The 26280-nt window shown below is 39.7% G+C and overlaps 3 protein-coding genes and 1 long non-coding RNA gene across 6 annotated transcripts in view; all 4 read right to left on the bottom strand.

Annotated features, from left to right (window-relative positions):
* Nucleotides 1-5274: 5274 nt before the first annotated feature.
* Nucleotides 5275-26280, bottom strand: part of LOC115664860 (probable cinnamyl alcohol dehydrogenase 9) — a 73434-nt gene continuing 52428 nt past the window's right edge. For both annotated transcript variants that reach the window (XM_056312491.1, XM_056312492.1), the window contains one exon: nt 5275-5672. In XM_056312491.1, coding sequence (XP_056168466.1) covers nt 5473-5672 — 200 coding nt within the window. In that variant the 3' untranslated portion in view covers nt 5275-5472. The remainder of the gene's footprint in view (nt 5673-26280) is intronic.
* Nucleotides 5659-7104, bottom strand: LOC130138425 (probable mannitol dehydrogenase 1). The gene is made up of 3 exons (XM_056312495.1): nt 6874-7104; nt 6454-6607; nt 5659-5787 (listed from the first exon to the last, which is right to left on the bottom strand). The coding sequence occupies exons 1-3, from the start codon at nt 6994-6996 to the stop codon at nt 5783-5785; spliced, it is 282 nt and encodes a 93-aa protein (XP_056168470.1). The 5' UTR covers nt 6997-7104; the 3' UTR covers nt 5659-5782.
* On the bottom strand, nt 8239-9739 carry LOC130138426 (uncharacterized). Its single transcript, XR_008816824.1, has 2 exons — nt 9639-9739; nt 8239-8514 (listed from the first exon to the last, which is right to left on the bottom strand). It is a non-coding gene; the product is annotated as an uncharacterized LOC130138426 (long non-coding RNA).
* On the bottom strand, nt 11761-25539 carry LOC115663047 (probable mannitol dehydrogenase). 2 transcript variants are annotated; one of them, XR_008816823.1, is made up of 2 exons: nt 24394-25539; nt 11761-11949 (listed from the first exon to the last, which is right to left on the bottom strand). XR_008816823.1 is itself a non-coding variant. In XM_056312494.1 (2 exons), the coding sequence occupies exons 1-2, from the start codon at nt 24719-24721 to the stop codon at nt 11790-11792; spliced, it is 309 nt and encodes a 102-aa protein (XP_056168469.1). In that variant the 5' UTR covers nt 24722-25539; the 3' UTR covers nt 11761-11789. The 2 variants fall into 2 exon arrangements, 1 of the variants encoding a protein (XP_056168469.1); XM_056312494.1 differs by having other exon boundaries at nt 24573-25539.

The raw sequence follows: 26280 nt of genomic DNA, 5'->3' as shown, positions 1-26280 counted from the left end.
GTAATCAAGATTCACGTGTAATCAGTTTCTCACGAGAGAGCTCCGTGTAAGATGGAGAGATGCTAATGTTGGTTACGTAATGTGGGTAGGTCTGAGTGGTAGAGACAGAAACGTGAAGCCCCATATCTGTCCCATGTGAAGCCCCATGTCCGTCCCATGTTCCTGTCTCTCGAGCTGTTTAACGTGTAAAACGATTCTTTTCCATTTTCAGATCACTGGCCCACTCAGCGCAGTTTCGACCCTCTCAGTTACGTTGTTTGTTTTGCTTCTTCTCTTAAACGTTTGTTTTGTGCCCTTCAAACTCTTTTGACTCGTGCTCGTCCGTGTGATCGATTTCTTCCTTGACCAGGCATTAGCAGCTTCGTCAATTTGCTCACGCGGCAAAAATTGTGGCGTGATGCTGGCGTGGCACTCCATGTTGGAACGAGAGAGAGAGAGAGAGAGACGCAACACCTATTATTTCGTGCAATGATGCGCGATTCTGCACAAACAAATTGTGAGAGTATTTAAATATTAAATCACGCCTTCATCTAATGGCTTAAGCTTTTTAAATAGTTAACAGTGACTCCACAAAATCTCCATATTGGTATGAGAGCAGGAGTGTCTGAGTTCAAAACTTTTCAGACCCCAATTTACCTCCCAAATTATATCTTTTCACGCTTTAGACTTAAGCTAAAATTCAATTTACGTGTGAGAGATAGTGTTAGAATATTTAAATATTGAGTCACTGTTTTCGGGTTCTTAATCACGTGGAGCTTGAAAGCTGACATAATCGGGGCTGACTATCATGGGTGGATGGTCGGGGGGGCCAAACATCCTCTCCTCTTCTTGTTTTCGAAAGTGATATGCTCCATTATCGCAAATACTATGTTTGGAGATTGATATCGTGTGATGCAAATGTTAATTGGGCCTACTCAGTTTGACTTGTGGAGCCATGTCCGTGGTGCTCGTTGCAGTGCCGGCTAGATTGGTGACAATAGCGATGGTGTACTGCGACTCTCACGTTTTAGAAGTGCCATTTTCAAACTCGAACATGCGTGCATTCGTTTTGTGAAAATGAGTAATTTGAAAAAGATTTTCCGAAAAATAATCGCTTACAAAAATAAGTAATTGAAATTTTTTTTCATTGCCCACGAAAATAATTAGACATAAATTGTTATCGATAATAAAAATACTTTCCGTTGACTAATTTTTCTAAATGATTTAAGCAATCATTTTTCGAAAAATGATTTTCAAATCACTCATTTCTCGCAAAACGAACACACATTTTCTTCTGAGACCATTTCACTTATGAATTATGAAGGCTAGAGTTGGACCTGCAAATAAATCTTTCCCCCTTCTCTTTTCCTCATAGTTAACATTTCCACTAAAACTTAACGAGTTAGAAGTTGCATTACTCCGGGATGATCATTGCGCAAGTGGTTCATTTTCATTAAAATTATCTGAAAAGTCCTAAACCTACTGCACTTTTGCCAATTCAATCATAATCCTTTCAATTTTGTCAAATGAGTCCATTCGATCAATTTTGGCCGCAAATCGCTGACGTGAACTCCAGGCGTCTTACGTTGCACGACCGGCGATGATGTGGTCAATTGAAAAATTTATGACTGAATTAACAAAAGTATAATAAATTAAGAATTTTTTTGATAATTTTATTTATTTTCAGGACGGCATCGAAAAAGTAATTGTCTTAGCTTGAGGACCGGGTCCAAGTTCATTTCTTTGTCCAAGACTATGGCTTTACATGATTGTACGTCCGTGGTGGGGACAAGAGCGTTTGCAGCCCCATATTTTTCCTATGGTTTCCTGTGTCTCGAGCTACTTAACGTGTGACACGATTCTTTTTCCTTTTTGCAAATCGGTGGCACATAAGTGCATATTCGTCCCTCTGAGTTGTTTTTGCGGTCCAAATTCGTCTCTCAAACGTTTGTTTTGTCACATCTGTGCCATTCAACCCCTTTCAACTCGTATTCATTTGTGTGATCGAATTCTTCTCTGACCACCCATTAGCAACTTTGTTGGTTTGCTCACATGGGAAAAATTGTTGGGTGATGCTGACGCGGGAAAAATTATCCAAAAAGTTTTAAATTTATTGCATTTTTACCAATTCAATCTTAAATCTTTTAACTTTGCCAATTGAGTTCTAAATATTTTCATGTTTTGCCAATCGAGTTCATCTGATCAATTTTGGATTGAAATCACTGATATGAATGCCAGACATCTTACGTGACACGATCGGGACTGATGTGGATAATTTAAATAATATTATATTATTTTTTCGATTTATTTAGTTATTTATTTCTTTTTTTTTACACCTTTACTTGCAAGGCCGACCGTCACTGGCGACCCTCACCTAGGTCGAGGCGACCCTCGCCTAGTCTGGCCGAGAGGTTTGTAGCCCTCGCTGGCCATAGGCGAGGGCATCGACCCTCAACTCTTCGTCTTCGACGCCATTGAAGACAAACTCATCATCTTCCCCAAGTGCATGGAGAGAGAGAGAGAGAGAGAGAGAGAGAGAGAGAGAGAGAGAGAGAGGTTTCAAAGAGTTGTCCCTCGCCAGATCCAGATGAGGGCTGCAAATCCCTCACTTGTGGCTAGCAAGGCATCGCGGCCCTCGCTTGGATCTGGGTGAGGCCCAACGCCCTCTCCTATGGCCGATGAGGGTGCAGAGAACCTTGCCGATGGCCGGTGAGGGCGTGACACCTTCGCCCAGACTAGGCCTGTGGCAGGCAACCTCGCTGGCTAGAGGTGTAAAAAAAGGAAAAGAAAGAGTAAAAAATTCATAAAAAATTGAAAAAATATTATTTAAAATTGTTCACATCAACAGCGACCGTGCCACATAGGACCGCCAGCGTCCACGTTAGTGATTTCCAACCAAAATTTCCCAAATGGACTTAATTGGCAAATCATGACAAAGTTTAGGACTCAATTGGCAAAATTAAAATGTTTAGTACTAAATTGTCAAAAGTGCAATATCTTTGAGACTTTTTAGATAATTTTCCCTGCTGACGTGGCAATGCTTGTCGGAGATCAACAATGATTGCACTAGGCCGACCATGCATTAGGTCCGACTATCATGGGTCACTGCTGGAGGGGCAGCATGGCCCCCAACGAACGCTCTCCTAAGGTGATATGCTCCATTTACTCGAATACGATGTTTGGAAACTTAGGAAAATGAGGATGGAAGCTTGGACGAAAGATGGAAAGAATTTCGAAAATTTTGTGAGAAGAAAACATTGAGGAAATTTGATATTTGTTATAGTTTCTGTCCTGATTTTCGTCACTCCATCCTCCCAAATAGAGAATAAGAGGAAATTTCCATTGTGAGATTTTGTAAGATCACTGTCAATTGTTCTAAAAACTTAAGCTGTTTAATGAATGCATGGCTTAATATTTAATTATTAAATCTCACGCTTAATCTAGAACAGTTGGCAGTGGTATCACAAAATCTCAGATGGTATCAGAGTTGGAGGTCCTGAGTTCAAATCTTTCTAGGCACCCATTTGCTTCTCCAATTAAATATGTCCACGCTTAGTACCAAGTAAAACGACCAGACTAAACGTGACCGGGAGCGTTAGAGTAATTAAATATTAAACCACGTCTTTATCTAATAGCTTAAGCTTTTAAAGTAATTGACTGTAATTCCACCAAAATCTCACACCTATCATGTCAACAAATCGATTTGCCAATTGCAGGAAATGGAAGAAGTATAAAGTCAAAAGAACTTGGTTACACAAGAAATTGGCTAAGGGCCTGTTTGGCAACTGGCCAAATAGTGAAAATTTCTGTTCTTTTGTTTCCAGAATCAGTTTTGGAACAGAAATCCGTTTGTTAAATTTTTTGATTCTAGGCACAAATTCTTGCAAATTTGTGCCCAAAATTAGTTTTGGAGCAGAATCAAGAATAAAAAAAAAGCAGCTTCTTGATTATGGGGACAAAAATGAGAATCAATTTTTTTTCTTCTTCTTTTTCTTGGTTTTTAATGTAGCTTCTAATGTCCGGCGTGAGGACCACCCTCGCCGTATCTGGCGAGATTAAAATATTTTAATAAAAAATATTATTAATAAAAAAAATATTTTACTGGCCATGAACAAAAAAAAATTATTTTACCAGCCATGGCCAGCGACCAAGCCATGAAAAAAAATATTATTAATAAAAAAAATATTTTGCCGGCCATGGCAAAAACAAAAAGAAAAAAAATATTTTCAATAAAAATATCTTTTATTAAAATATTTTAATAAAAAAATATTACTAATAAAAAAATATTTATAAAAAAAATATTTTACCGGCCTTGGCCAAAAAACAGAAAAAAATATTTTTAATAAAATTTTTTTTACCGGCCATGGCAAAAAATAATTAAAAAAATATTTTTAATAAAAGTATTATTAATAAAGAAAATTTTTACCGGCCATGGCCAAAAAAAATAAAAAAAATTATTTTTAATAAAAGTATTATTAATAAAAAAAATATTTTACTAGCCATGGCCAAGAAGGAGGAGAAGAAAAAAAGAAAAGAAAAAAAAAAGAAAAAAAGAAAGAAATATTAAAATATTATTAATAAAAAGAAATTTTATGCCGTTACCAAACTTATTTATGTTCTTTTACTATTTCAGGAATAGAAATTTTGGGCCATTACCAAACGCCTTCAAATACTCAGAATCAGTTCCCGGGCACAGAATCATTAAGAATCATTTCTGAGTAAAATCAGTTTTCGGGCACAGAATCATTGTCATGCGCACCCTAAATCTTGTATTCAATAGCTTGTAATACTTGCAATTGATTTGAGTACGGCCCAGTTCGATTCAAGTTCAAGTAGCACGTTGGAAGTCCTTTAAAACGTGACTTCTATGGCTTGCAAACATAATTAAAGCTGCTAGTGCAGTGTCATGCTGACTGTGACTTCATTTCGATGATCAAGTCAATTCGACTCAACCTCGAATGGGTCTTTCGCTTTTGAATTTGGCTTTCATCCTTTTACCATAATTTAAAGTTTGAAAGCAGATTATTTTCTAAGATCTTGCACACGAACCATTGAAAACATAATTAGTGACATCGAATGTCGCCTCTAAAATTTTAAAATTGCAACAATATCTTTTGTTTAGACAGGAAATTCAAGACTTTCTGGTTGATGTAAATGCCAAACCAAATATATGCTCTTCTGCTGAACATCAAGTCAGACATTCCTCAAACAAGTCCAGGAAGATGGCCGACCTAGGGGAAGTCCCTTACCAATTGATACAACCCTCCCCAAAACCCGCAGAATATCAAAGATGACTGAACAAGCGAAAACAATCATACGAGAAAGCAGAACTAGTACATTTAATCAAGCAAAGAAAGCCGAACTACGCGGAAGGAAAATATAACCGGCACCAACCAAAGTGCGCAAATTCTTAGCACCGGCAAGTTCCTTTTTATTCTAATAAAAAGTCCTTGAAACTGGCAGATGAAATATCCGGAGCGCATCACCATATATCTACTGCGACAAAGAGCTGGCCACATCGATCACAAACCGGTACTTCACATCATACTTCGCAAGCCTCTCCATAGCTGTATTGATGTAGTCCATCCGGATTACCTCCACGTCTGCAGTGACACCATGTTTCGCACAAAAGTCTAGCATCTCCTGAGTCTCTTTCATTCCTCCTATCTCATTGCCACCCACGAGCTTGCGGCCTGAAAGAATTAACAAAGTCGGAATCATTGCCGTTTGGTTCTGCACCTTGCAACTCCAGCATGACCATAAGCTGAAACTTCTACCATCTCCAGTGGTACGAAATGCAAGTCTATACTGATGAAGAAAAAGTCTAGCATCTTTTCTGCTCATATGCATTGGCTGGTAAAATTAAAATTAATCTATTGAAAGGAAGCTAAAGAGAAAAGAAAATAAAAGTTTGTTACTGAAGAATCTTTCTTTTGGATAGCTGCGAGTTTGGTATAAGCAAGTCAAACTACTCGTGAGCTACTCAAGCTTGACACATAGAACACTCGGATTCAGCAAGATCATTCTCGAATTCAAGTAGCTCGAGTACTTAATCCAGTCAAGCTCGAGTTTATAGATACTTAGCTCGGATCAATTGAGCGGTTGAACTTCTATATATCTAAAGATAGTTATACATCTGTAGATACTATGAAGAAGCACATAACATTATTATATGTTATTATCATATTCTCAGAAGTAGGGATCAATTTCATGCTTAGCTAGAGCATAGACTAAAATTCAGCTGTAAAAAACAAGTGGAATCGAGCTTGAGCTCGAGGTTATATAAAACTTAATCAAGTTGAGCTCCAGTTTGAGAAATCATACTTGACCAATTGAGCTCAAGTTGAGTTCAAGCAATGGAGAATCGAGTTGAGTCGAGCTCCAGTATTAAAATATTTCGACTCAGACTTAAATTTGCAATTCCATTTAAACAATTTAACCACCCCCTCAATGCGGCACTAGTTTATCACTTACCCAGAACCAAGGGAAAGATGGGCAGCTCTAGGGGCTTAATAGGCATTCCCAGAAGAACAAGTTTCCCATTCACCTTGAGCAGACTGAGCAATGGAAGAAGAGGGTGTACAGCAGAAACTGTGTCAATGATGTAGTCCATGGTTCCCAAAGCTGCCTGCAAGAAGCAAGTAATTCCATTAGGAGAATTTAAGGTACTCTACTCTCTCCGTAACTGACTTAGTAATCCCCTTCTATTTGGGTTTATCTACATTATGTCATTTCCAGCTTTCGATGGAAAATTGGTGACCCTGTGCATATCTATTCCGACATCGCAAAGATTTCAAATTGTCTCGGCTAGAAGAGGATCGCAGGGCTGGATAAAGAAATGATTGACATGCTAGTCCTCCTACCAATACAAAACTATTTCCAAACTTCATTTACCTTCATTTTTGTGGGGTCACTGTTCAAAAGGAAGGAATCAGAACCAAGTCTTTCAATCGCGTCAGCTTCCTTTTTGGGAGACGAACTAATAACAGTAACTTTCAGTCCAAATGCCTTGCCCATTTTTACGGCCACATGACCAAGCCCACCAAGTCCAGCCACGCCAAAATGCTTCCCAGGCTGTCATGCCATAGTATTTCGTCGGGCTATACACGGTGATTCCAGCACATAATAGTGCACTACAAAAAAAATAAGGTTTTAGCCACGAATTTTGCCACGAAAAATTCGGCAAAAATCGTCGCTAAATGAATTTGCGATGAATTTTGCGACGAAAAAAATTTCGTCGCTAATTCGGCGTCGCAAAATTTAGCCACGAAAAATTTCAATTTTCGTCGCTAATTTGCCACGAAAAAAAATTCGTCGCAAATTTTTCGTGGCAAAATTCGTCGCAAATTATTCGTGGCAAAATTCGTCGCTAATTTGCCACGAACTGTATTCGTCGCAAAATTCATCGCTAATTTGTCACGAACTATATTCGTGGCAAAATTCATCGCTAATTTGCCCCGAAAAAACAAAAAAAAAATTCTATTTTTTTAAACAAATTTTTTTTGCCACGAAATGTATTCGTCGCAAAATTCGTCGCTAATTTGCCTCGAAAAAGCAAAAAAAAAATTATTTTAAAAAAAAAATTCTATTTTTTTAAAAATTTTTTGCCACGAACTGTATTCGTCGCAAAATTCGTCGCTAATTTGTCCTGAAAAAACAAAAAAATATTTTTTTTTTTTAAAAAATTTCGAAAAAATAAAATTTTCAAAAAAAATTCTATTCTCTAGCTCAGAAATTAACAGGGATATAACCAAGAAACATTTAAACTGTCTATTTCTCTGAGACAGCTAAGAAATTAACGAGCCGGTGACGGAAAGATTACTATAGCAATGTGCAAGTTTGGTATCAACGCCTAATACGCAAATCTCCTGTAAAAACACTAAATGGGATTGTCTATCGCCTATCACATATGTAATGGATTTATCTCGAGTCCTTTTTTTTTTTGCCGTGTATGTCAATACTTGACTTTGGCTAAATTTCTCAGGTAACTTTAGACCTAAAAGAATCATCATGTAACTAACTCGCATCCTTGTGTGTACATGCTTATTCATTGCACCTATGATTTAATTCTAGGACATCTTACAAAAGGTATTTCCTTTGCATGACTTTCAAGCATCCGAAATAACTCCACAAATTCTAACAATATGTTGAAAGACCAAGCAGTTCCAGAAATGAGTACCATTCGGTAACATAGATATAAACAGCAAGTACCATCTATGTTCAAGGAAATGGAGATGTAAATGTGACAAATTCGGAGGGTAATATAAAAAGTCAGTTCACATAACTATTAATTGTCAAATGCAAACAATAACAACCAATTGACTGAAGAGAACTTAATGAGATCAGAATTACAGCGTCACGAGACCTACCTAAATGACAAGCATAAGAACAAAAATAGTCACTAACATTTTCTACTTGTTGAATTCAGATCCTATATACATTCAAAAAGCAACAGTCGACAAGATAATATAGGAGCATGAAACTACCTTGACTCCCCCTTAATTCAGAGATCATAATAAGATACGCCCACTTCACCTACAAGTCAAAAGACATATTTATTGAGAAGAATGAACATGGATACCAACAAGAAGCTACAACATTAAATCCTCAACTTAAGATTATTTCCAGTGATATCATGGACTATATGCAAAGTTGATATTATTCAAGTAATATCCACCATTTCTTGGAAAATAATCTCACAAACGACATTCAAGAACTGCTCAATTCGAAGACTCTGATGCTATGACATAATTGTCGAGAGGGTAAATCTCCCATTATGAAGAGAGAAAATAGTAGGGTAAACATAAACTACTGTCCATCAGCCAATATTACTGCCATCAATACCTATATCCATATGTATCCAAAAAAATTCCAACAAGAAGAGAACTACATCAGAAAACAAAAAAACTGTTACGGTCCAGCATCTGACGTTTACTTTACACAAACTTACTGGTATATCAATATGTGTCAAATACTTTCATCTAGAATATTTTAAACTGGCTGCTTGCAAAGAAGACTGACAACATGATCTCCTGATGAGGTGCCCACAATTAGCATTACATAGCTAGCTGTAATAAGAACCAAAAGACAGAACTCCACCACACAAAATGGCAATAAAAACTAGCAAATTTGAAATAATGAGGATAAGGAACTCTAGGAACAGAAAAACAGCAAGCATACTCCTCCTTAAACATTGTAGAAAAATCGTACGAAGAACCGTTCTCTAAACACAAAACTAACAAATGCTCAATCAAAACACATAGTACGCACTCGCACTACAAAATGAAAGCTTACAAGAACTACACTCCAGATGAAGGGAACAAGATACAAGACAGAAAATGCGCCACTTAAATGCGACAGATCAGAACATAAACAATACAACTCCTAATAAAGCCAATTCTAAGCTTGTTAAACTTCCAAAAATTATAATCATCCATATAGCAACTAAGAAACGTAAAGGAAAATCACTTGATAACAAACAAAATTCTAATAGTAAACCAATGAGCACCACTGATAAAATTAGTCTGCAGCTGAACTATGTATATTACCGGAAAACATTGGCAACTCATCAGCAGAAACCAAACTAAGCTGCTCACAAGCCAACAGACAATTCACATACAAGAATCCGAAAACCGATACTGAGATCGAACTTCATTTACCTTGTTGATGTGGGGCAAAGAAGAGTCCCTTGCTTGTCTATCTTGCCAACTCGAATCGAAACAAGTGGCATGCAAAAGCATATGGCCGGTATTCCAACTTCGCAGGCTCGAAATGCGATGATTAAAAACAAAAGCAAATCCAATAAGCCAAAATCAAACAACAACTTGAACAAATTACCCAAACCTTCTCAATAACGGTCCAATCATGCAATATCTCATAAGGGACTCTGAACCATCCGTACGAAAATTAAAATTGAAAAGAGACTCCCTATCATCAGTAGCACGGTAAAGCGTTTACCCCTCACAGGCCACCAAAACGTAGCCATACATGCTACATACGCCGCGATTATCTCGAAATCAATCCTCAGGCAATGAAATAAGCAAAAAAACCCTAACGCTTCGAGCCAGATAGACACTTAATCCGGATCGAAACAATAAGTACCTGACTGAGGTGAGCCAACAACCGATCCGCAGCCGCGCTGCTCGACTCACTCGACTTCAACAATGGCTTCAATCTCTCATCCGCGCGGCAGGCCCCAACCACTTGCATATCGAGCACCTGCAGCCACTATAGAACCCTATCCTCCCGATCGCTCCGCTGCATCAACAGATCTCCGTCGCCTCCCCCGATGAAGACGTCTGTCAGCCTCTCCGCCATCCTAATCTCCTCGGCTGCCCCCCTCGAGACCCTCGAGCTCGGCCCGGACTCCACCGAGGACGCGTCGATCGACGACAGATCGCCGGGCTCGTCGCGGTCCAGTCGCGTCCGGCGGTTCTCGCCGTTCTCTCCATCGCCGGAGCTAGCCATGGCGAATCTCGATCGCACCTCGCCGAATTCAGGCGAACCGCTGGAAGAAACTCGAGATAACGAACCGGAAAACCACTGATTCCGAGCTCCGAGGGGGCGGAAACCACCGGCGAGAGGCGAGAACAAAGGGAGAAGGGGGAGGGGACTATTGTTGCCATCCATTGTCGGAAGCGCCGCCGAATCGATCGGGTTTGGAGTCAGGAAAACCCTAGACGCGTGCGGCGATCGCCGGAGGCCGCAAGAAGCAGCGCCGGATTCGAGATCGGACCTGAGAATTCACGACGATGAGGCATCAAATTCGCCGAAGACGCAAGCAAATTAGAGGTTGGATTTTGTAGATCAGGGTGACTTGAGAGGCTTGGGGGTGTGGGAGAGGGAGGGAGAACAGCGAGGGGGATCCGAGAGAGAGAGAGAGAGAGAATCGGGGTGAGGGCGGGCAGATAAAAGAATTTAGCGACGAACTTCTGTGTTCGTTGCAAAATTCGCCACGGAATAAAATTCGTGGCTAAATTCGTAGCTAATTAGCCACGAAAATAAATTTTAACTTCACTTTTCCTGATTTTTTTTATATTCGTGGCTAAATCTGGAGCTAATTATCCACGAAATAAATTCGTGGCACAATTCGTGGCTAATTAGCCACGGATTTAGCCACGAAAATAAACTTTCGCTTCACTTTTCCTACTTTTTCACGTTCGTGGCTAAATTAGTAGCTAATTAGCCACGAAATAAATTCGTGGCAAAATTCGTGGCTAATTAGCCACGAAAATAAACTTTCACTTCACTTTTCCTATTTTTTTTACATTCGTGGCTAAATCTGTGGCTAATTAGCCACGAAATAAATTCGTGGCAAAATGCGTGGCTAATTAGCCACGGATTTAGCCACGAAAATAAACTTTCGCTTCACTTTACCTACTTTTTTTTACATTCGTGGCTAAATCCGTAATAACCTAATTTGAAAAGGGAGCATGGTAAGTACACGACCTCAAAACGATCGGTCCATGACTCAGTCTAATTGTTCCCTTTTATTCCCATTTTTTATGACATTTTTCATTATTCCTTGTACTTGCGAAAATGATGGCAAACTTCTCAGGAAATAATGACCCATGACACATCTAGGAAAATAAAGACATAGATTGAAAATAAATTCTCCAAAAGAGCTTTCTTTGTTCTTCTTTTTTTTTTTGTTAAAAAAAAAGGATTCAATGAATATTACTTTCAAATTTAAAACCAACTTAGACCTATCATGGACCGACCCGAAAATTGTAATAACTAAGTTAATTGCAAAAATGAGAGTTCGAAGACTTACTTCACCATAAGTTCTTGTTCCATCTGGGAAATGGGCATTATAGGTAAATACTGTCTGGGGGCAGTAGTTTTCCAGATCCTGCTGGCAGCTCACAATTCTTGCAGGAGCCCACTATGACCCCAACACCTACTCGCTCACCCACTTTGAATTTCTTCACATTGCTCCCCACTTTCATCACAGTTCCAACAATTTCATGCCTGTAGATACACAATAGAACAGTACCTAAGGGTACAAGCTCCTCGCGAACTTGCAATACTTCGATTAACACCATTGAGATCAACATTTCAATTCAACTGTCAATATCGTTATAATGAAAGCAAGTCACTCTCTCAATTTCATTTCACATCTCAAGAAATATAGACAAAAATAATTGTAGAAGCTCCTTGGGCCTAAAAACATAAATAGCATGCATTCAAATGAAAAAAAGTTAGGTATACATGTTCTCTTTCAAATTCCCAGCGTATTGTTAAACTACATAATCAGAAACAAGATTTGTTTTTCTTCACAGTTAAAGAGGCAATGGTTAACAATCACGCCTCCCCTTATACCTCCCATTACTAGCAAAAACATTTAACACCTAAAATGTTAGGGACGTACAGGATCCTCACGCCAAACAAAAATATTTTTGAAAAAAAAAAATGGCCTAAGTCCACTAAGAGTTTTAACTCAAGTCCCCGGAGTCGCAAGTTGTCGCGACCTAAATTTCTTAGGCTAATGGATTATTAAGACTAAGCCTAACTCGGGCCCTCCCAAGCCCTACCAATTCGCAACTTAGGGTTTAAATTTTTAACATGCAAAAGTTTTCATGCTTGGAGTTGCCACTAATCTATTTGTGGTAGGTCGATTAGAAACCTAAATAAAACATAGGGAGATATGTTTTATTCCTACGAACCAGAGATTCTAAGCTCGGGGACTTGGTTACGCTATATCTAGTCTAACGCCCTTTCGGTACCTTTTCTTTTCAAAAATGTTTATGCAGGCAATCTGGATCCATTTTATTACCTAATTACTAACATGTGAGGTGTTCATGCGGGTGCGCAAACCATCAATTTAACACCCAAGAAAGCAATAAATAAATTGCAAGATTAGGAGAATGACGTACCTTAGAGCAACGCAAGCATCTGCATTGTTAGTAGAAAATCATACAAACAATCCTAATATGATTTCTAATTACCAAAGCAAGGCACTCAAGATGTTCTTTAGGGTTTGCGCTTTATTAAAATGCAAACTAACTTATATGCAATGACGTGCAAAAAATGACATGCGATTAATGCAACCTAGCATGCGAACTATATGTCATGCGACGACGTGACCTAATTCTAATGACGGACAAATGATTTATTTTTTGTATTTTTCCAATGAAATTCGAAATAAAAAAATTGTCTAAATTAACATGCAATCTATCTTAATCTGTCCTAAAGTGACTCATTTTTTTTGGGATTTTCATGGAAATTCGAAATCTAAATATCCTAAATAATCCACAAAGATTAAAACAATTTCTAATTTAAACTAGGAAATATGCTACTCTAAATCCCAATTTAAATCAAATAATTATCTTACTCTCTTGGATATATTTAGGATTCTTTAAGCATGCAAACTTTTAATTTAAATTCTAACTAACATATTTTTGGATTTTCTTTATTTAAAAAAGAAAGCAATCAAATAAAGATAACAACCGCATTCAAACAATCCACGCAATCCACAAGATTCTTCTTATCAAATTTGGATTAGGAAAAGAAATCAAACTAACGGTCATATCTATAGGGTTATAGATATCGACGAAAAGTTGATTGTTTGAATTTGGAAAGCGAATAAAATCTATTATCGTATACAAGTGATTATGGATAAGATAATGATTTTCCGTATCGCCGCATATCGTACCTTAGGGATAAGATCGGATAGTCGTCCGTATACGTTGCCAAATTAGGTAAAATTCCTAATTTTGAGTATTTTAGAAATTTGCGGATATTGCGTGCATTATCCCTAAGATCTAGCAATCCACCAAATATTCACTGAATATTTAAAACACCTAAACTAGGAATTTAAAATATTCTAAAAAAACATTGGATATCGATCGTACCTAATTTGGCGGATATTTCCAAATTTGAATCGCCGGGATTGCGGATCGGGACCGGGTGGAGCATACGGCTGGCGGGTGGCTGACGGCGGGTGAGGCCACGGGACTCACGACTGATTGGAGAGCTCGCGGAGCGACCTCAAACGAGCTTTATGAGATTGGACTGGTACTCTCGGTGTGCAGCTGCTCGTTGTGAGGGGACTCGTAGCGAGGCTCACAGCTCTCGAAGAGAAGTCTCGATCTTCAAAGCTCAGACGATGTGCTCCGTCTTTCTATCTATAGTGTCTCTTCTTCCCCTTTTGGCGCTTTCTGCACGTGGAATTCAGTGGGGGTGCAAGAAGAAAGAGGAAAAGAATAATAATGGGATGCAAATATTGGATATTGATGAAGAATCAGCCTGCCCTTTTTTGTCTTCTTCTCCTCAACAACTTATATTGGCCCCGTGAAGAAGCTAAGATTTGGGCGAGAATTGTTGAAGTGAAGTGTGGATGACCAGTGCACTCCGTCACGAACGTCTTCTTCCTCGTGTACCGTGGGTGTTGCCGAGGAAGCAACACTAGCCTCCCTCTCTATTTTTTTTCTCCGCCGTGAATAGTCAATTGTGAAGCTCCCCTCACGATTTCATCTCTTTATTCTCTGGCCGTCTCTCAATGTGGCCGTGTGATTCAATTGTGTGGCCTCGTGGCTTGGCGGTGAAGCTCAGCAGATCAGTTCAGGGGGTGTCGGCATCGGGGAACAGGTCTGCAGCATGTCGAGGCTGGAGCAAGAAGCAGCTGCGACTGTCGAGGGATCCTCGGCTCGGACGGAAGCAGTAACTCTTCCCGGTGCAGGGCAGCGGCGGGCGTCAAAGGACAGCAGCAGCGGTGATTGTCGAGTTACAGCAGCTGCGGTGATCGTCGCGGTGGTGGCTCGCGGGATTGGCGACGATGAGGAGCGGTGAAGACGGTGCGGTCGCGAGGCGGCGCAATGGTGGGGCGGGCACGTGAACGAGCTACTCTCTCTCTTACTCTTGTTCTTGGTCACGTGTCTCCGTGCTCTCAAGAATTGTGTTCTGGAAATAGTTATGAGAGCCCCCTTGATTAAGGAGTATAATCACATATTTATATCGCAACCCTAGGTTAATTGGCCGGGCTTTCAAGACCTAATAAGCTTTGGCTTAGGCTTCATCCTTTAATTTTGATTTAATTCTAAATGGGCTGAATTAATTTGGGCTTTTCTTTAATTAAGCTTGATGGGTTGATTTAAGCTCAAATTAAGATAATCAAGGCCTTTTGGACTCATGATCTTCGGCCCCTATCCCCTAGGTGAGCCGAGTTCCGTTTGGTGTCCGAGCTCGATTTATGCGATGGATTTTCAGCTTACTCACCGCCGCCGATCCAATGTGGAATGTAATTAAACTATATGATCCTAAACTATATGCTATGCGATTTTGATATTTTTGTTTAGGGGTTAAAATTTAATCCTTAATTTTCTATGCAATTAATTACTAAATGATGTGCCAAAATTTAGGTGTCAACAGCTGCCCCTCTTTGAAGGGGAGTTCGAAGAGGTTTCATTCAAAGACAAAATGATACCTAAATTTTGACTATGCAAATGCAATGAGAAACATTAATCTTTTTGTTGAGTAAACGGGATCTCAATGAGCCCACACCCATTCTCTAATGTGATATGTAGATGCTAATGCAAAAATAGAAAACATACCTGCACTTACTTACCTGAAGATTTGGGAAAGCAAACTTGGGCTATTGAAGAGCTTTTGAAAACCCGCCAAGTATCTAGAATTCCCAATAGTATTTGAAAGCTCGAAAATTCTTTTCGGATTTTCGAAATAAGACCTGAAATAAACTCGAAAATTCCCTTCGGATTTTGAGAGAAGATGCTTGAGATGAGATGGGCTCGAAAATTCCCTTCGGATTTTCGATAAAAGATATCGAATAATTCCCTTCAGACTTTCAAGAAAGATTCCTGAAACTCCAATCGGGTATTTGAATGGCCTCAAAAATTCCCTTCGGATCTTTGAGAAAGATACTTGAAACTGAAACTGCAATCAAATATGGATATGCTTGAAAATTCCCTTCGGATCTTCGAGAAAGATATCTGAAACTACAATCAGATATTTGAATAGGCTCGAAAATTCCCTTCGGATTTTCAAGAAAGATATCTGAAACTGCAATCATATATGATTAATAGGATCGAAAATTCCCTTCGGATTTCCGAAAATAATACTTGAAACTTCAATCAGATATTTGAATGGGCTCGATGATACCCTTCGTATCTTCGAGAAGATATCTGAAACTTCAATCAGATATTTGAATGGGCTCGATGATTCCCTTCGGATCTTCGAGAGGATATCTGAAACTGTAATCAAATATAATTAATAGGATAAAAAATTCCCTTCGGATTTTCGGAAATGATACCTGAAACTACAATCAGGTAATTGAATATTCAAAAATATTTAGACAAATATGAAGCTTCAAAAAGCAACTGTAGCATTGGGAATTCTTGAGTCTTTGAGGAAACATTACCTGTCAGACATGACTAGAGCAAAACACATATGCATTCATCAAAGAGATTAGCAATCACGGCTATTCTAGAATTCACATTTCAAAATTAATCAATTCAATTGAGATTTATGCATGATGGTTTTACCATATTTGCATTACCAAATTTCCACTGGGGAGAATCATTAATTAAGACAATTTTCACTCATAACGTGAATTTCTTAAGAGTGCTAAATGAGAGACTTTCAATTAGAAAGGGCTTTCACTCACTCTTATTCAGAAGGGCTATTTTATGAGAATCACTCCATCTCACCATCATCATGTCGATAAGGATCTGAGTATTCTCGCAAGCGGTACGACCTTACCAATCTAAGAGGTCTTTATCAGGACCGTAGCGTCGGTTTGGTCAATGGCTTAACAAAGGAGACTCTTCGAGTCGAGGCTATTGAAAGAAAATACTCCACAATCGTCTCTGGGTTTACAAGTCAAGAACCCTGCAAAATGAGATAGAAATAGACTTGCTCGCACTTCTTCGAGCTAAGCTTATAAACATATGAATTCTACGTTAATTCAAGTCCCCTAATCCGAAGAGACTTTGCAAAGGACGTAACGTAGGCTGGGTTCATTGGTTAAGAAACGAAAGGACACATCAGGCTCAAAGATGTGTATAAATAGGGTGAGAGTTGGTGATCATCTAGGCATTATCACCGGTCCTCTTTTTCTTCAGGGATTGTCTTCTTGGTAGATGCTCCATTGGCCTCGAGAGCTTGTCACTTGGCTCCTTAAAACTGTGGATATCTTTGTGACTTTGACACATCATATCTCGACATTTTTTTCTCTAAAGTTCTCCTTTTTTTTTGACCTTTTTTTTTTCAAAGGCATGGCCTTGCTTTTACCAGGCACACTGCTTTTTTATGTCCCCTAGCTTTCATTTGTTTTTTTTGACATACACTGTCTACAATGCATACATTGGCCAACCATACTTTGGCTTGTTTTGACCGAATGACTAAAATTTGGACTCTCAGGGTCTTCATCTTCTATTGGCGCTCTGGATATGCTGCGTGGACAGTGATGGCTTTTACCTTGCCCCAGTGTGGGGGATGATCACCAACTAGGTTCATATGAAACGAAAATATAGGCTCAAGTGGGCTAAGCAATGGATAAAGTGTGTAAGATAGAGAAAGAACCGCTCTTCATCATTATAAGGCACTTGAATTAATGTTTGAGTTCATTTGCAATAGCAACACTTGAAGATTGATGCAAGTGTGAGCAAGAAAATTTCTATCGATTTTTCTCACCTCGCGATGTCAACTTACCTCCAGTTTACCCCGATGTGAGGTGATTCTTGACAGGGGTAATTTGAAAAAACTTCTCCAAGTGTTTAGGCTCAAAGTGGTGAAACAATGGATAACCTGTATTGTTTAGGATAGAGAAGTGAACTGCCTCTCGTCATTTCGGTAGTCGTACCTTTCGCGAGATAACGCTTTACCTTGTGGACATGGAATTTTTCACTCATCTCACAAGTGTATGAATAGGGGACGGTGTATAGGATATGGCTTGCCTTTCATCATCCCAACATATCTCATTTAGCATACTCAAGCAATTCCACATCATTCATTGAATTGTCCATCTTGACAAATTTCAACATGAAATTGATGGGTCAAATAGGTAAACTTACCAAGCAAAATTTCTTTTCCTTGAAAGATGTGATCATTTCACAAGCTTATCAACTTCAAGCACAAAAAAGTTTGCAACTTCCGAACACATTTATCATACTCAAAAATCTCATCATAAGCATGAAAAATATGGCATTGAGCATTCAAAATAAATGGTCCCTGCAAAAGGTGTGAGAACATCAACATAGAGAGACATTTTTTGGAGTGGGAGCCCTTTGATTGCCCCTATTTAGAAGGAATGGACACATGAATGCTCCATCGTTGCTTTTGCCCCTACACAAAAAAGCGTGCATGAATAGGATAGTAAGCAAATGTGAATTGAGACTCAGAAGATTCCAATTAGAACTATGACATTATTTCAATTGGATTTGTCAGTCCATTATCATCATCAAAGTTTGACATGCCCCTCAGTTCGTCATCCCCTACTATTGAGCACTCATTTTCATGCCCAAGTAGGTGTTGATCTTTTGCCCCATAGGTTCATCATCAATAGAACTCGATGTGTCAATTCCTCATCACAATAAGCTGGAGAATTATGCTCTGAGACATGAAGTAAATGAGTCAGACAAACAAACAGGGTTTATTTGATGCACGCTTTGAAAAAGTTTTTTTTTAAAACAATGAAATGCTTTTTATTTTCGAAAAGTCTTTTTTTGGAGCGAGCATGAGAAAGCTCAGCCCTAAGAATTTCTCCTTGGATGATATTTTTTCTTTTCTTGGTTGGATATCATCACCGGGCTAGTTTAATATACTTTAACATGCCCTCAAAATGAAAACAAACTTGTAATTTCATTGAATAGAATCATATGAATTACATTATTGGAAGGGAAATGCAAATAATCAAAGCCCTACGAATCAAAACATAAACATGAATTGAAATCCTAGAAAGCAGGAAATCCTAGAAAACACTTGAAATTCTAGAAAGCATGAAAGACTCCTTCGCAAAGGAGTATAAAAACAGAAATTTCTCTACTCAATAACAGCATCTGCACTTCCAGCATGGTTGGGTAGAGGGTTCCGCTGGACATTTGGTTGATCATTGCGGAAAGAGAATGCCTTTGTGTCCAAGAGGTCTTGAATTCTATGCTTCAGTACGTAACAATCATCAGTAGAATGACCGACCTCCCCCATATGATACTCACACTTCTTAGAGGAGTCATAACTAGAGACCACTCGGGGTTCGGGCGTTTCGGCTCATTTGAAAGCAAATTTTTCTTTTGAAGTATAGGTAGAACTTTGGATAACGGCCCAGGCAGAGATGTGAAGTTCCTTTTAGTACCTTGTTGTCGACTAGTGAATTGGTGTCCACCTTGTTGTTTGCTAGTAGACTGCGTTGTCGGGGCAGTGTCACGGCTTTGTTGAGAGTAGGCTACATTCACTTCAGGTGCCGGTTCCTTATCTTTCTTGAGGGTGAACTTCTTAGCGGAGGTAGCCTGCTCAGTGGCCCAACCATCGCACAGAGCGATCTCAATGCGTTCTCCCGCAGGTATCAGCTCAGCTAAAGAATTGAAATTAGAACCCAACATTCGATTACGAAACTCGAACGGTAAAGTCTTCATGAAGGTATCGAGCATCTCTTTCTCAGTTAACTCGGGGGTAATTTGCACAGCTAGAGCTCTCCACCTAGTGGCATAGGCCTTGAAGGTCTCAGTCTTTTTCTTCTCATTGCGAATCAAATCCTCATGTGATGGGGCCACGTCAATATTGAATTTGTATTGATGGATGAAAGCATCAGATAAATCCTCCCACGTCTTGAGCGAGTGGATCTTTTTCAAAACGAACCATTGCAAGGGGGGTCCGGTTAAGCTATCTTGGAAAGTGTGGATCATGAGTGGCACATTATCGGCATACGGCGCCATCCTCGTCGTGTAGTATTGTAAATGGACCTTAGGACAGGAAAGGCCATCGAACTTATTAAACTCAGGCGCCTTGAACTTCTTAGGGACTTGAACCTTGACAATGTGAGCAAGACCTCATGAGAATTGATCATCAAAGCCTTGCATTTGATGGAATTTTTCTTCAAGCTTATCAATACGCTCAGCCTCCTCACTCTTTGGTGGCTTAGAAGATGCATCGCCTACATTTGTAACCATCGGACGGACTTTGTCAGTTGAAGTTGCACCATTCTCGATCGAGGAAGTGCCAATGGCAACGCTTTTTCCCTTATCTTTTGACTCGATAGGAGGAGAGTCATGGGGCAGTACGATCTCTACACTTGGTTGAGCGGGTGCAGATAGTGTGGACATGCTTGTCTATAGGGAAGCAACTTGTTTGGTGAGATTCTCGAGCACATTCAGGACTTGCTTCATCTCGGTTTCAAGGACAGCAACACGAGCCTGCTCATTTTGGTCAGTCATTCTTGCTCTTGAGCAAGTACGGATTGGGGAACGTTGACAGTCCGTAATAACCTAATTTGAAAAGGGAGCATGGTAAGTACACGACCTCAAAACGATCGGTCCATGACTCAGTCTAATTGTTCCCTTTTATTCCCATTTTTTTATGACATTTTTCATTATTCCTTGTACTTGCGAAAATGATGGCAAACTTCTCAGGAAATAATGACCCATGACACATCTAGGAAAATAAAGACATAGATTGAAAATAAATTCTCCAAAAGAGCTTTCTTTGTTCTTCTTTTTTTTTTTGTTAAAAAAAAAGGATTCAATGAATATTACTTTCAAATTTAAAACCAACTTAGACCTATCATGGACCGACCCGAAAATTGTAATAACTAAGTTAATTGCAAAAATGAGAGTTCAGAAGACTTACTTCACCCAGTAGGACCATGGCAACCACATAGACGTGCGCATGAAATGTGAGGTTCGATTTCTATCTAGACTCTGGCTTGCAAAGTGGAGACGCGAGGATTGCCGAGCTAAACTAGTCATGGTGGTGGTTAGGCTGGGATTCCCCTGACTCCGGCTTAGTCAAGGAGCCGACCCGGGTTGCAAAAGGTGCAACTGTGGTGGGAACTCAATGACACCATGAAAGAACTTTCGGGACCAAGGAGGGTAACCCGTACCACGCGGGTGTGGTCGGGGTGTCCGCTGTCTCAGTACCATCCTAAACCTGTGCCACCCAGGTCCGGTAGCGGGTAGTGTGTGCAGTGTAGTGTAAATGCAAGGCACGCACAACATGTTATATCATATAGCGCTTCGTGCATAAAATAAACCATTCATCCAAACACCTCTCTGCAAAACAATGGTTAACAATCACGCCTCCCCTTATACCTCCCATTCTGCAAAAACATTTAACACCTAAAATGTTAGGGACGTACCTGGGATCCTCGCTGCCAAACAAAAATATTTTTTGAAAAGAAAAAATGGCCTAAGTCCACTAAGAGTTTTAACTCAAGTCCCCAGCGGAGTCGCCAAGCTGTCGCGACCTAAATTTCTTAGGCTAATGGATTATTAAGACTAAGCCTAACTCGGGCCCTCCCAAGCCCTACCAATTCGCAACTTAGGGTTTAAATTTTTAACATGCAAAAGTTTTCATGCTTGGAGTTGCCACTAATCTATTTGTGGTAGGTCGATTAGAAACCTAAATAAAACATAGGGAGATATGTTTTATTCCTACGAACCAGAGATTCTAAGCTCGGGGACTTGGTTACGCTATATCTAGTCTAACGCCCTTTCGGTACCTTTTCTTTTCAAAAATGTTTATGCAGGCAATCTGGATCCATTTTATTACCTAATTACTAACATGTGAGGTGTTCATGCGGGTGCGCAAACCATCAATTTAACACCCAAGAAAGCAATAAATAAATTGCAAGATTAGGAGAATGACGTACCTTAGAGCAACGCAAGCATCTGCATTGTTAGTAGAAAATCATACAAACAATCCTAATATGATTTCTAATTACCAAAGCAAGGCACTCAAGATGTTCTTTAGGGTTTGCGCTTTATTAAAATGCAAACTAACTTATATGCAATGACGTGCAAAAAATGACATGCGATTAATGCAACCTAGCATGCGAACTATATGTCATGCGACGACGTGACCTAATTCTAATGACGGACAAATGATTTATTTTTTGTATTTTTCCAATGAAATTCGAAATAAAAAAATTGTCTAAATTAACATGCAATCTATCTTAATCTGTCCTAAAGTGACTCATTTTTTTTGGGATTTTCATGGAAATTCGAAATCTAAATATCCTAAATAATCCACAAAGATTAAAACAATTTCTAATTTAAACTAGGAAATATGCTACTCTAAATCCCAATTTAAATCAAATAATTCTCTTACTCTCTTGGATATATTTAGGATTCTTTAAGCATGCAAACTTTTAATTTAAATTCTAACTAACATATTTTTGGATTTTCTTTATTTAAAAAAGAAAGCAATCAAATAAAGATAACAACCGCATTCAAACAATCCACGCAATCCACAAGATTCTTCTTATCAAATTTGGATTAGGAAAAGAAATCAAACTAACGGTCATATCTATAGGGTTATAGATATCGACGAAAAGTTGATTGTTTGAATTTGGAAAGCGAATAAAATCTATTATCGTATACAAGTGATTATGGATAAGATAATGATTTTCCGTATCGCCGCATATCGTACCTTAGGGATAAGATCGGATAGTCGTCCAGATACGTTGCCAAATTAGGTAAAATTCCTAATTTTGAGCATTTTAGAAATTTGCGGATATTGCGTGCATTATCCCTAAGATCTAGCAATCCACCAAATATTCACTGAATATTTAAAACACCTAAACTAGGAATTTAAAATATTCTAAAAAAACATTGGATATCGATCGTACCTAATTTGGCGGATATTTCCAAATTTGAATCGCCGGGATTGCGGATCGGGACCGGGTGGAGCATACGGCTGGCGGGTGGCTGACGGCGGGTGAGGCCACGGGACTCACGACTGATTGGAGAGCTCGCGGAGCGACCTCAAACGAGCTTTATGAGATTGGACTGGTACTCTCGGTGTGCAGCTGCTCGTTGTGAGGGGACTCGTAGCGAGGCTCACAGCTCTCGAAGAGAAGTCTCGATCTTCAAAGCTCAGACGATGTGCTCCGTCTTTCTATCTATAGTGTCTCTTCTTCCCCTTTTGGCGCTTTCTGCACGTGGAATTCAGTGGGGGTGCAAGAAGAAAGAGGAAAAGAATAATAATGGGATGCAAATATTGGATATTGATGAAGAATCAGCCTGCCCTTTTTTGTCTTCTTCTCCTCAACAACTTATATTGGCCCCGTGAAGAAGCTAAGATTTGGGCGAGAATTGTTGAAGTGAAGTGTGGATGACCAGTGCACTCCGTCACGAACGTCTTCTTCCTCGTGTACCGTGGGTGTTGCCGAGGAAGCAACACTAGCCTCCCTCTCTATTTTTTTTCTCCGCCGTGAATAGTCAATTGTGAAGCTCCCCTCACGATTTCATCTCTTTATTCTCTGGCCGTCTCTCAATGTGGCCGTGTGATTCAATTGTGTGGCCTCGTGGCTTGGCGGTGAAGCTCAGCAGATCAGTTCAGGGGGTGTCGGCATCGGGGAACAGGTCTGCAGCATGTCGAGGCTGGAGCAAGAAGCAGCTGCGACTGTCGAGGGATCCTCGGCTCGGACGGAAGCAGTAACTCTTCCCGGTGCGGGGCAGCGGCGGGCGTCAAGGGACAGCAGCAGCGGTGATTGTCGAGTTACAGCAGCTGCGGTGATCGTCGCGGTGGTGGCTCGCGGGATTGGCGACGATGAGGAGCGGTGAAGACGGTGCGGTCGCGAGGCGGCGCAACGGTGGGGCGGGCACGTGCTCGAGCTACTCTCTCTCTTACTCTTGTTCTTGGTCACGTGTCTCCGTGCTCTCAAGAATTGTGTTCTGGAAATAGTTATGAAAGCCCCCTTGATTAAGGAGTATAATCACATATTTATATCGCAACCCTAGGTTAATTGGCCGGGCTTTCAAGACCTAATAAGCTTTGGCTTAGGCTTCATCCTTTAATTTTGATTTAATTCCAAATGGGCTGAATTAATTTGGGCTTTTCTTTAATTAAGCTTAATGGGTTGATTTAAGCTCAAATTAAGATAATCAAGGCCTTTTGGACTCATGATCTTCGGCCCCTATCCCCTAGGTGAGCCGAGTTCCGTTTGGTGTCCGAGCTCGATTTATGCGATGGATTTTCAGCTTACTCATCGCCGCCGATCCAATGTGGAATGTAATTAAACTATATGATCCTAAACTATATGCTATGCGATTTTGATATTTTTGTTTAGGGGTTAAAATTTAATCCCTAATTTTCTATGCAATTAATTACTAAATGATGTGCCAAAATTTAGGTGTCAACAGATCTACTCAAAGGTAACTTTGATAGAGACATGTTTTGAAGACATAAGAGAATAAAGTCAAAAGGTACACTTAGAAGTCTGAAATCTGAAATTGATCCACTGACCATACTGAAATTCACATTGGCATCAGACTCTGAACACAACTTCAAACAACCTTCATTTTGCTTAAGAGTGCTACACAATGTCCAGTTCTTTGCCCCCTTGTTTAAATGATTTGATTAGGCTGTAAAGGTGAAAAGGCAGAAGAAGATAATCTAATATCTCGAACATTAACAGAACCTACCCAGGAACAACGGGGTATCTTGTGAATCCCCATTCAATCTTGGCAATGTAATCGTCAGAATGACAAACCCCACAGTAGAGGATTTTTACAGTGACATCTTCATCACCATTTTCCCCGCAATACAGTACAGATAGTGTCACACATGCCATTGGATGGTCGTCAAATGCATTGCATCCCCTACTTTGAGGAGCAGATTCAATTTGTTTGTTAGAAAGGTGTTTGTTCCCAAGTTGAGTTAAATATATTCTGTATCAAATTAATTAATCAGAAAAACTGCATTCACAGATGCATCATCAGCACCAGCTAAATTTCAAAATGAGATGGTCAAATAAAGAACGCCCATCCAGGGATCAGATATCAAAGAGGTTTCAATAACGATAGAAAACCAACCCTTAAAAGCTCTAGCTGTCATCTCACTAAGGAGAACATCAGCTCAAAAGAAAAGTTTCCCTGAGATCAATTGTATACCTTTCAACTTTCCTTTTCCTCTGTTTTCATCCCTATAACCTTTTCTTTATCTCGACAAACCTATCACCTCAAACCATGTGTTTTTTTGCCATCCTCTGGCTATCCACTGGAGACTAGTCTAAAACTCGAAATAGTGTAACCTTAGGGTCAATTATAAAACAAAACTTTCACAACATGTCCATGACTAATTTTTGGCCATAACTCCAGGCATAAGAAAGCGATACGTCCTTCTCAGTTTATTCAGGAAGAAACAATCTAATCTACTTTATTGCACTGCAGATCTGATAAAGAAAGCCGTGGAAACCCCCTTGACCTGGAGAACTATTGTATTAGTCAACCAATACACGGCCAAAAGTAAAACTCGGACCCCCACCAGAATATTTTATCACCTAATCCACAAGTAAACAAATCAGCCATGGATCGCACAAATCAACAGCGCCGACCAATGCGAGAGAGGCACGTCCAGAACACACACACACACACACACTCTCTCTCTCTCTGATGCCGAAGCGCGATAAAAATTAGGCTAAACAGAAGAATCGAAAGATAACGAGGAACAAACTGTTCTCTCAATTGATTAACAATCAAAATATCCAAAATCTGATAAAACGAAATCCTAAAACAAGTTTATATATCCTCAAACCTAACCCTACTAGGATTAGTAAACATCAAAACGTAAAATTACGAAACTGCCCTTTACTAAATTAACCCATAAAAAATACTAAAAAAATAGAAAAACCCATCTAAACGACCCCGAATCGCGAAAATCCATCATTATTCGTAGCCAAAGGCTACGTGTATTGATCAGCACGCCGACCAAATTTGAGCTCAATCCGACATCGTTGACTTCAAGTCCGCCGGTTCGTCCAGTCGCATAACGGGTCCGCCGGTCCCCTAGGTGCATCATCCTCCCCTGCTAGAGAAAGATTCGTCCTCGAATCTGCTTCGTCTTCATTGTCGTCAATCTCTTCAGGGTCTTCTTCCTCTTCAGTGTAGTAAGGTGACAAATCTGCTACATTAAAAGTTCCAGAAACATTGTGCTCACCCGGCAACCCAGGTGGCAACTCTTCCGGTACGACATCAGCAAACTCCTCAAGCAAGGGCAGAATTTGGGTAGAAATTTCGGGACTGTCAGAATTCCGCTTCATCACTACAATGGCAAAAAGCCCAGGCTCGTTCACTGCCTCTTCTTGAAATTCTGACATGGACACTAGATTATTCTTCACTTCCTTTCTCAAAT

Source organism: Syzygium oleosum, unplaced genomic scaffold, assembly GCF_021117445.2.
Source record: "Syzygium oleosum isolate NSW1041296 unplaced genomic scaffold, Sole_v2.1 Sole_v2.06, whole genome shotgun sequence".
Lineage (NCBI taxonomy): Eukaryota > Viridiplantae > Streptophyta > Magnoliopsida > Myrtales > Myrtaceae > Syzygium > Syzygium oleosum.
The sequence above is the reverse complement of the archived record's forward strand: the minus strand, read 5'-3'. Positions and strand labels throughout refer to the sequence as shown.